The sequence below is a fragment of the Nomascus leucogenys genome, chromosome 13 (assembly GCF_006542625.1).
Source record: "Nomascus leucogenys isolate Asia chromosome 13, Asia_NLE_v1, whole genome shotgun sequence".
Lineage (NCBI taxonomy): Eukaryota > Metazoa > Chordata > Mammalia > Primates > Hylobatidae > Nomascus > Nomascus leucogenys.
Window position 1 is genome coordinate 62,889,287 of NC_044393.1, and position 12,153 is coordinate 62,901,439.

At 33.8% G+C, this 12,153-nt stretch overlaps 1 protein-coding gene across 1 annotated transcript in view; it reads right to left on the minus strand.

Moving 5' to 3' along the window:
• Positions 1 to 5,135: 5,135 nt before the first annotated feature.
• Positions 5,136 to 12,153, minus strand: part of PPP1R3A (protein phosphatase 1 regulatory subunit 3A) — a 42,429-nt gene continuing 35,411 nt past the window's right edge. The window contains exons 2-4 of the mRNA XM_003261214.2: positions 10,558 to 10,616; positions 10,338 to 10,462; positions 5,136 to 8,423 (exon numbers count right to left, since the gene is read on the minus strand). Coding sequence (XP_003261262.1) covers positions 6,027 to 8,423; positions 10,338 to 10,462; positions 10,558 to 10,616 — 2,581 coding nt within the window. The 3' untranslated portion in view covers positions 5,136 to 6,026. The remainder of the gene's footprint in view (positions 8,424 to 10,337; positions 10,463 to 10,557; positions 10,617 to 12,153) is intronic.

Sequence of the window (12,153 nt, forward strand, 5' to 3'; positions counted from 1 at the left end):
TACTATTCAGCCATGAAAAAAAGAAATCCTGTTATTTGTAGCGATATGGATGAGCTTGGAGAACATGATGTTAAGTGAAATAACCCAGGCACAGAAAGACAAATACCATATAGTCTCACTCGTATGTGGAAGTTTAAAAAGTTGAGCTTATAGAAGTAGAGGGTACTAGAATAGTGGCTACTAGGAGTTCGAATGGATGGGATAGATAGAAATTGTCAGAGATTTTGGCTAATGGACACAAAATTACATCTAGATAGGAGGAATACATTCTATCATTCTATAGTGCTTAGGGTGAGTAGAACAGAATTTACAACAATTTATTGTTTATTTTCAAATAGAAGAGTGGATTTGGAATATTCTCAACACAAAGAAATGATAAATGTTTGAGGTGATGAATATGTTAATTGACCTGATTTTGTCATTACACATTGTAAAAATATATCAAAATATCACTGTACTCATAAATATGCACAATTATGTCAATTAAAAATAATAAAAGCAAAAGATTATGAAAATATGAAAAACATTACCTTTACTTTCTATTTTCTTTTCCAAATTTCAAAGAGTAGAAACGTATTTAAAATATTTTCACATATTTATGAAGATAGGAAATAATCTTTTCTTTATTCCCTTCTTTAGGTATGACTCCACCATTTCACTTAAAAACAAAGAAATTGTATTTGCATCAAGAAAAAAGGACAATTGGCTTTTCCAAATATTTATTAATTGGGAAGTCAATTTAATATGTTGAAAAATATAATCTTTTTAGTGTGTATGTATAAAATGATTTAAATGTATATTTCTATAAACACTTTATGCTAACAATGTTTACAAATTCTAACATAAAAGCTTCCTACATAAAATTACTAAAAGTAGGTTATGGGTTAAGTGTTTACAAAGAGAATTTCTAAACTCATAATGACTTTTAAGCACCATCTCTCTGCTGTTTGATATTATGTTTTATAGAGTTTGTCTTTAAGGAAATTTTAAGCCTGTTTCCACTCAGAACCAAGTCAATCATATACAGGATTATTGAATTCTACCATATGATAGACATGTATCTGGATTTGAGCCTTCAGATACTAGATGCCAATAGTCTTAAGCTGTTACGTGACATGCTACATTTCTAGGCTACGTTTCTTTCCTTTGGACTCTGCCTCAAAATTAGACATGTCTTTGTATTAACATTTTAATTTCATATCTGAGTTTGATACGACGAATCTCGTAAAGAATGAACCTCCACACGTTACATGCATCATTACACGAAGTATTAGTAGACTGTATTCACTGCCATTTGTCACTGATTGAATGTTAAAATCATGTGTATGCTGGTGGGTGGGTATTCATATATTAATCAAGCAAATGCTTTCTTTTTTAAAAAAATCCACTGATTATTTTTTCTAGTTGTTCTGTTTGTTTACCCTAAAAGTTGACATGCAGAACAGGTGCAAAACTGAAAGATCAGCCATTTTCAAAGGGCATGGCAGCAGTTAAGAAGATTGAGTTTCTTACACTTTATGTCTTGTGATGTTTGTTGGTTTTTAAGCTACTGAGCTACCTTATTTGAAAACATGTCTTGTTCTATTTTCACCTTAGCCAGTGAATTTAAGTTTGCATTATTGTTCTTTTAACATATAATTGGTATTTTATTCTCCATGAAATAAAGGGAATGATTCATGTGCTAGAAAAAAAATATAAATATAATAAATCAACTTAATTCTTAAGAGAAATGGAGAGAAAAGGGGATGTTTCTTTCCTCCCTACCTCCCAAATCCATTGTACCATTCTGTCCTTTTTTTCTCAATGTCTCTGCCTTTTTCAACCTTGTGATTGGTAGTTTACTAAAGCATTCTAGTTTTGATTCGGTTAAATTTATTCCTTTTTAAATCAGACCTCAGAGTATCTTGTCTTCATTTTAAGGATAATAAAGACCTCACTGCAATTCAATTCTATCCACCAGTATTGACTGAACGTTCCTACAAACTAGACCTTGCAGTGTGATAGAAAACCTTGTCCGTCTTGAACAAGCAGACAGTCCAGTTAGAATAATGAGTCAAATCCCTAGTGCATGCAAGAAGAAGGTTGGTCAGAGATATGAAAGTGGAGAGATCCTACTGACTGAAACAGGATACTTCCAAAAGACAGGGTCTTGAATTTCCATAGCAAAGTGTGCAGAACTGGATAGGAAGAGAGAAGTAGAGATAACCGAAAGCATCCTTTAGGCAGGGAGGCATACATGAACAGTCATGGAGGAACAGATTCCTATGGCATGTTCTGGGGATGATGTCACTGATTAAGGGCTTGAGACAGGGAGCAGTGAGAAATAAGGTTGAATGGTTCCAGTAGGGGTATGAGTAGGAATATGCATCAATTGTAACCAAGGCCAGTTTAATTAGGCATTGAAATCTGCTGCAAATCATATATTGGAGGCATCACAGCTAAATAAAGGTAATTTCTCTATAATCTATTGTTTTACCCATGCCTCTCTTTACCATTAATACAAAGAATTCAGTATGTTAGGAAAAAGGGAGTTCATCAAATTTTCACATTTGTTTCATATTTGAAAAATGAACATAATATGAATGCATTTCAAATATAGAAGTGACACAAAATGAAAATGTTATGCTTTTTAAAGAGTTGTTTAATAAGGTTTTAACACACTAAAATAAAGACATTTCTTATAAAACATGATCATTCAAACCTAGTGAAAATTTAATTCGTTGTTTTAAATAGGTTTTGGCAAAGTGATGGAAACATATTGGATTAATGGCAAAATCTATTTTTAAAAGATGAAAAGTGAATTATGTTGCCATGATTTTTATTATAAATTATTTCCAAAAACAGAAAAAATAAGCAAATGAATTTAACCAAATAAATACCAGTAATTTTTTTTACTGTTCTCTTCATATGGGAGTACAGATAGAGGTGCTTGAAGAGCTTGGCTTCTCATTTATTTCAGATCTTGTTTCAGAATCAAAGTCAATCCTATTTCTCAGTTCTACAGGAACTGGCTAAGACAGATTCAAATAACTAAATAAGATCCTATTGCATAATTCAATTTCTATGTTTTCAGTAAAAATTTGAAAGGAAAGTCAGAGATCACAAAAACAGAAATCAGTAGAAGAATCTGCTTGTATTTTTACTAGTTCTTCTGCTAGTTTGTTTTGTTTGCTTTTTTGGTTCATTTATATACAAAGCTTGCCATGGATATTTTTAAGTTTCCATTTCCCCAGCAGACTGGTTTGAGATAACAAATTAAAGATAGGCCTGCTTAATAAATTGATAGATGATATAGAGATAGATACATTATTTGAAATAATTCACTATCAAAATACTGGAGCTCTGCAGGAAACCATGGCTGCATTAACCCAATGTTCTTTTATGTTGAAGGGTGAATGTCATCTCATGAGCTTATTTTCTTAACTTGAGAAATCTATTGTGATATTGATGGCCTATACCGCTGTGATTTTTTTTTAAAGATAATTGTTTTTGCTACCCATACTTACTTGACTTGCAAATTTTTAGAATTTTGTTTCTAAAAGTCAGAAGCCCAGCAAAATAAAGACTAGGTTATGTTTCTTACCCAACATATGAAGCAGATGTGTGATGCACCTCTAACTCTCCTGACATGCCCTCGTTTGGGCCTTAACGGGTACTTGGAGAGACAGAGTGCAGGCAGCTATGCTTATGAAGATTACCCTTAACATCATGACTCACAGCCAGATCTCCATTAACCAGGGGCTGCTAGTCCTCCCCTGAGATCCACTTTTCTTGCTCGGCATAGTGATGTGACCAAAACAGGTTGCAATAACCCATCTCTTCACACATCAATAGTTTCATAGGTTCTTACTTTATTTCAAGGTCATAAGTAATGTTTGGAGATGCAGTTGAATCATGAATTATTTCTTCATTGAATTCAGAGAAGTACAATTATTTCAAATCTTTTTAAATTTGTTTTGTCATATTAAAAATGTATAGGAGAAGATTTGGTAAGTTAACATTACCAAAAAGTAAATAAAAGACATAAAATGTTGTCTTTTAAGAGAATAATTCTAGTTCAGACACCTGTGTTCATAAAGTAATGTAGTGTTCTCTGCAATAATGATATGGCATGTTGACTAAAACCCTTAAAGGTAGAATTCAAAAACTGAGACATTAAGAACTAAGGAAATCCCAACCTTAACTTCATTGTAATTTAGACCTGTCAACAAAATTATCAGGATAGCAATTTTTGAGATTATTTCTAAGTACTGCTTACAGTACTTTTCTTGTATTGAATTAAATTGTGCCCTCTCAATCAAATATTTGCCCTAAGCTCTACTTTAGGATGTTTGTATTTGGTCAACTAAAAAGTTGAAGTCAAGCATTCATTTTCAATGGGACTTAAGAGTAGTATGCAATTAGAGGATTTGGAAATAGTTACGTACCTAATAAAAATTAAGGAAATCATTTACTACCAGATGAAAGTCAGTATAAGTGTTTCATTCTTATTTTGTTTTCCCATAAATGCATATGTCTTAGCTATATGGGATGACATATGCAAGTTTTACACATTGACTTTGCCCTTACAGGTAAATAAACTGATTGCTTTTTCTATCTGAAGATCAGTGTTACATGTTTTATGAAAGAATTTCCTATGAAAAAAGAACCAGCCAAAGAGGCCTCCTCTGGGTGACTTTCTTCCATAATTTCAGTGAAGTCAAAAGTGTCACACTACGTACCTTTGCCTGGAACTATCTATGCAGCATATCAAAGGAAGTGCTATGCCACAGAACAGAGCACAGAGTTTTGCATATAGTAGTCATTCAATAAATAGTTGAAATAAACTATGCGAATCTTCGCATTGCCTCTACTTGACTAAAATGATGAGTTTCATTATCATACACACTTAGCTATAGGTAATAACAAGAGTCAAAGTCACTGCTATACTGGATATTCATTTCTTCTTCAGATTTCCACATTACCTATTTGCCTACTGAAAATTTTGAGTTATCATCTAACAACCTGATAATCACATAATAAATATCACCAAAGACTGTTTTCTAAATGCACTTTGGGGGATAATTCATTGTCTTAGGAGAAAATATCAAAACTTTGTTTGAAGGCAAAAATACTACAATGTGGAACAAATAGTCCATTTGGAATTTTTATTGTCATTTAATGCCTTATGCTTTATAGGTACAAATTCATTCTGAAGCAATGCTTGTGGAAATTTTAATTTACATTTTCAATTCTGAATAGTTGACATTGAACTAGTTCAGCTGTGTTACAGTCTTCCCTCACAAGAGAAAAGCATTGCTTAAAGACAGGCCACCCACAGAATTTTGCAGAATAGAAAGATAATCTCCCAATTGTTTCAGTCTTGTCAGATTTTGCTTATGAACGCCCTGACTTCGTAGCTATAAAGAAGGTATAAGATGTGTGTGTGTGTGTATGCACATCAAGTATTACACTCAAGTGAACAGAATATGTTTAAGTTTACATTTCAATATATATGGGTGTTTTCTTAAAAATATGAAAGGTTGAAATATTTTATCAATGAATCCTGATAAATGATACAGTGTTAAATACAAAATTCATGTTCAATACTAAAAGACCAAAAAGGTCCTCTGCCATTGTCCATGTTTTATCTGTTTTTTAAAACCGTAGGGGAAAATATATACTCTCAGGGAAAAAAAAATGAAGCTTTATTGCAAGAGAAATGAATTCAAGAAATAGCACTTTAAGTAGTGAAGAGATGTGAAGCATTGCAACTTCATAGCCTGCTAAGGAGCAACAGCTGTACCTAATTTCAACTTGATGTGCTTCAGATCTCATATTCATATAGGTATTTAATGATCCAAACATAATGGTCCTATATAGAATAATTACTTATATGAAGGAGCAAACTTATTCGCGTTCCTTTTTAAATGATCCTTCAAGAGAAAAACTGCACTGGATCTTTCAACAATGAATAGTCCCATTCACCAATCCAAATGTTTGGGGTTAAATAGCTTATCTTTTAAGAGAGAATAGTAGTGCTGGGGTCACTTCTTTTTGACAGACTCTTTTTGTCTACCTTCTTCCCAGGATAGCCAGGACAATGACAAAAGGTAGAATGCCAAGCCAATCATTAAGTCATAATGGTAGACAGTTACAAGAAATATCAGAAACAAAAGGAAATAAGGTATTTTAGAATTGGTATATTTTGAAAACAAAGATTCATTGCTTTGAGCTTGACTTTCCTGGACAGGAAGACTAGCAGAAGCAGAGGTCTCAGATTCCTTTTCACCTGAAGAGCATAGTGATTGCCCAGAGCTTACTAATCCTTCATTTTCATGCCTTGCTTCTTCCATATTCTCAAGAGGTTTGCTGATTAAAATCATTGGCCCTAGAGATTTTTCCACACTACACTCTTCTGTTTGGAAAATCTGGCCTATGCATCTTTCTTTTCTACTACCTGATGTCACTATTCCTGAACTTCTGGAAACTACTTCAGGTTTAGACTCAGGATAAGGGTGCTTCTCAATACCCTGGATTTCTCTTGTTGAATTACAAATATTTTCTGATTTCATAGAAATAGGTTGGCTAGCCATGGTAGTAACTGCATGCTCTACAGCTATTGCCTGCTCATTAGTTGACACTGAAATTTCAGTATGATGTTTGGAAAAAGGAGAGCTACTCTGAGGAGCTCTATTAGTGTCTGAGTTAAAAGCAGAATGAACAGTGGCATCCAAGTCTGTTTTCTTTGATAATTCTTGAACCTGCCTGTGATCTCTGTTTTCCGAAAATACCGTTTTGTCTGTTGGTAACATTCCCAACTGTAAATCCAGTTTTGAAGTTGCTTTTTGATATTCTGTAATGACCCGTGAGGATTCTTCCACAGATGTTATATTTCCAGTGCCACACTTCTCCCTGTCATGTGTCTTCCTAGGATTGTACATAGACATGGTTTCTTCCTTCTCCATTTCATCTACACGTACATTACAAATACCTAAACGTGATTCCTTTTCAAAATCATTGTCATAGATTACACCTACTGTAGCTCGTTGACAAAGGGTATAATGTGAATCATCATTTCTCCCTTCATGTGGATCAAACGCTGTTTCCTTTACCTCGATGGGCCTGTCACTTCGTGCTGTCTCTTGAGGTAGCTTAGCAATTATTGCTTTTTCTCTAGCAGACATGCTTTCTGGAGTACTTTCTGATGTTGTCTTAATTATATAGGCTGTGCCAGCTTCTGCTTTCTCAGTAATACCATGATCAGCTAGAGAAGACAGTTCACAGCACACTGTTTCTTGGCAGGTAAACAATTCTGTAGTAGCTTTCAAACTCCTCGTATTATCTCTTTTTCCCCACACATCTTCACAATCTGTTTGTTCTTTGATATGCTCTTTTATGTTTGTCTTATTCTCTCTTGATTTTCCCTGACTTTCCAGAACGCTCCAACTTTGTTTATGCTGTGGGCCATTATCCTGATCTTCAGAATTAATCCCACCTGATTTTTCTTCAACTTGGAAAAGATAATCATTCCTCAAAACATTTCCAGTTTTTGATGAACAAACTTGACCAGTTATCCCTCCTAAAGCGCTGCCTTCACTGGTCAAACGATGATGCTCTGGGGTTAACATAGCTTCTTCCCAACTTAAGTTTGTCCTTGGTGAATGAGACATGTCTGCTGTGATTGCCCGAGTGGGGATTGCAGTATCTTCGCTCAGCAGAGCAGTCAGGTCTCTGTTACTAGCTCCAATCCCTTCCACACTTATTTTAGGGTTGCCCATCTTCCTTTCTGGGTCATGTAAGATCATTTGGAAAGTTTTTCTTTGTTTTTCATTAACACATAAATATCTTCTTTGTTCTTCATCATCCTTACTATTGCCATAATCTTCCTTAGAAGATCCTTCTTCTGTTGATTCTTTGAGACATGCAGATGTATCTGAATGGAAATCTCTTCGTAAACATCCCAAATCTTTTACTTCAATTTTTTTAGCTCCTCCTTCATGTTTTTTATTAAGGTTTCCTGCCATTAGTTGATCTGAAGAGGGGCAAGGTATTTGCATTGTGCCATTGCCATGGGCTGGATTAGCATTATCATCCAGGACTTCTTTGCTGCCAGTGTGTAATTGCACTAGTTCATCACTACTAGTATCTCCCAACGATGGCTTGATTTCTCCCATATTTGAAGTAATTTCCTCTGAAGGTTGATGCGTACAGTCATTTCCTGAGGAATATCTTTCATTGCAGTAAAAATCTCCCTTTACTGAGCTTTCTGCTGATGAACTTGGAGACAGAGACCTTTGGAACAAGTCAGTACATATTTCACCATGGATTTGCTTCTTCTCTAACCCCTCTGCTTTATTTGGAAAATTGACTGGATCTGTTGAAAATGTATTCTTTTCATCTCTGGAAGCAGTACTTCTGGTTCTTATTAAGTGTTGATTTATCTTATGGGATAAAAACAACAAAGAAATAATGACCATAAGATCTTTTTAAATATACAGTGAATTAGATAGGTTTTATTAACTCGGCTAGTAATTATCTGGTAGATTTCTTTGACTGATTTCATTTGTGGATTTCATATAAACTCTTGAAGCCAGATGTTTTGGGGAGATCCTTGCAGGCTATGACTGGGGAACAAGATTAGTAAGAAAGGGGGCCCAAATTAATCACTCTCCTTCCCAGCTTCCAAATATCACATTGTATTATTCAACTGTTCTTGCTTGTCATTGCATTTTCTCCTCACTTAGGCTATACACATTGATAGCTCCATGCTAATCAATTAGAGAGCAGCTTCCTGGGTGCCCCTTGCTGCATTTACACTTGCTGTAGGTGCCCCCATTACAGTTTCTCTTATTAATATGTTTTCTGCAAAGCCTCTGCAAACTATTAATAGCAAAACGTCACTCAAAGAAAAGTGAGGGAGTTAATGTCTCTGCAAATTCTGTTTTAATGACCCTCTGCCAACTAGTACTCAAATGTTATTTGAGCTCTTCAGTGATGGCAACTGTCAGGATTTAACAGTGAGATGCCTGTGTTTTTTTTTTTTTTCTCCTCATAACTGACATTTGCATGATCTCAATAATTATATGCAAATCTTACGTTTTCCCCTTCTTCTCACATAAGGCTCATGTTACTTGTCAACTGCACAGCTGTCTTGTAAGCCAATGCCTGTGGGTTCCACAGATTTGGTTGTATTTCCATCTATTATAGAGCTTCATTGTTTTATGCATTAACGTCAGCATGGAGCAAATTAGCATCTAAATTACAGCTCCCTGTTCATTTATTGGATGTACAATCTCAGTAACTTCTAAACAAACTTTTAAATTTGAGCCTGCTCATCGTAATGAGATGTATTGGTGAAGTATGTGATTTTTCAGGGCCCTTTCATTATATTCTGTGGTTTGAAAAAAATGGCCATGTTAACTTTCAGCTGGTGAGAATTCTCACAATGGGTGACAACTTTGTAGTTTCTTAAAGTTGGAGCAAAGTAAATTGAATACTTTAGTGATGCAGCTCCCAGATCACTATAGAAAAGGTGGAATATGCGGGGAAATAGATGAGCTCTATTTCTTTCCTGTTTCAGCACTGACACTTGAAGAGGCAAATGTCATTTTAATCTTAGATGATTATGAATCCATGTATTCCAATGATATGAGCTCCATCCAAATACAGTAAAGGATAAATTGCATTATGTGACTCATTTACTCCTATTTCTTCCTTTGTGATAAAAGTGCTGTCTAAACCATCCCCCCAAAAATTCCAAATAGATTGAATGCTCACCAAATATGAAATTTATAACAAATTTAATACTAAGTTGTATAGTACTGAATTTGTTTCCTCTTTTAAAATTATGGCACAGGGTATTTTTTTTTTACTTGGTAATTTAATACTCTACAATGATATAGGACTTGGAGATTCTCACAAGGACGGAATTTTTTTAAAAATGCTGTTACATGTGAGAATCATAGACTTGTAGAGTAGGACAGGACACTAACAATCCTCTAGTCCAGCCCTCTCATTTTATAGACGAGTTTATGCTAAGTATACACTTGTCACAAAGATTAGAAATGCACATCAGGATGGTGTTACCTCTCCTGTAATTCCTACAAACTATTACTCAGAGCCACTGGTAAAGAGATAAGAAATGAATATCATTAATTTACCACTGCACAGACCAGAAGTAACATACAGAAATCAAAGTGCCTTGTTGATCAAGCTAGAGATGCAAGGACAGAATAGGCTGTGCTTTCACATTTGCAAATTATATTAGTTGAAGCTATTGAAAGGCAGGCATTGCAGCATCTTTGAAGCAGAAATGGATTCATCTTCTCTAATACCGTGGCAACCAGAACACTTACCATCAACTCTAATTCTTTTTCATTATGTTCATCATGTTCCCTGTTTACATCTTTTACATTTTGATTACTGGCTTCCAAATCTTCCTTGTCCTCATGAGAACAAACGATCGTTGGGATATAGGTATCTGTAAAGTTAATATAATTGTGCCTATGTAAGATTGTTTTAATTGTAGACTTTAACGAAAGAGACAAATTTGGTTTTAAAATTAATGAATATTACCTGTACTCTTTGGATTCTCAAAGTTATTTTCTTCTGATGTTACTGATGATTCTTCTTTACTGTTAAATTTAAAGGAAAATGTTATATATTTTTCTGGGACTGCATCTTCTAAGTATTTTTACACAGGGGGAAATTCAGTCAGTAACAAGCCAAATAAACATTATATAGCCTTTCTTATTTTCCTATATTACTTGGGATTTTTTGAAATAAAAATGATCTTTTTGGAATGATGCAATAGTAAGTATTGGTTGTAGAAAAATTTAAAAGTAATTCAAACAATGCCATATTTCTAAACAGTGTATTTCTCATATTAAAACTTATATAACAAAAGTAAAAATATATGTAAATGTAGATTATTCTATCTTCAATAAATTTCATCTTTTCAAGTGAGAATGTTTTTCTCATGGCTTAATGATAAAATTTTATGAACTGACAGTCCATTTGTGGTCATGGAAATTGCTAACATTTCAATTAATTTTTTGTGTTCCATTTTACTCAAAATTATTCCAGTTAGACTAACATTAACTCTCTCTCCAGAAAAGCAAAAAAAAAAAAAAAAAACCCACAAAAAGTAAAAGAAAGAAACAAGCTAACTAAAAAACTGAAAGGCAGCTGAATTTATACTCAGTTAAAAGACTTTATATATGTATTGCCACAGGCCAATTTTATAAGCAAGACTTTGGATCATTTATATGCAAGCATATACTTTCCTTCTTTAAAATGATTTGGGTTACATTTCCTTTTCTAGCATACCCTGCATACTGATTGCAAAAGACAAATACCTTTTTCTTTCAAATGGAATCTATTTGTAGTTATCTTTGTGGAGTCATTAGAATTTAGATTTGTCCATGAAACTCAGTAGGAAAAATGTTGGTAAAAAAGCCCACTTTGTGTATAGTTATGTCACAAGTCAATTTATAAGAAATACTTGGCCCAATATACACATTTTCTTGTACTGTCTTCAACTGAATTTACTTATGGTGACTATTCTCAAGGACTTTTCTGCAACAAAAGAAATCTGGAAAGTTGGCAATGGCTGATAAATTTGTGTAATAAGAGTCTAGACTTCATTGCATGAGCAATTCTGATCCAAATCCCAGCAAGGCCAATTTTATATCCACAAATCATGAGAAATTGAAAATTCTTCCATCCTGACCATGCAAGAAGATAATTCAGTTTTATATATTTTTATGATTAATAATTTTAACTTTACTAAAAACATTTGGTATCTTTAGTGGGCCCACATATAGAAAATAATGCTTCTATATAATTTTATTAGAAAAATATACTGCTTGCATAATTGATACTGACTTAATTTATAAATCTATATTGCTTAATGAGGTCAAAAACTATGCCAAGGTTTATTTTTACGAAGTCCAACTGCAGGCTGACACACCTTTCCTTCTCCATGTACATAATGTTTATGTGCTTTAAAATATATAAGCCATTAAACAGCATTTATTTATTCCTGCTTTGTCTCTATTCCCATAACAATACTGAAAGTATTATTTGTAGAAGAAAAATAGTCAAAGATTTTTGTTTTTATCTAATCAAAATGCTATCAATCACTTCTCTAATTCAATTCTCTAATATAGT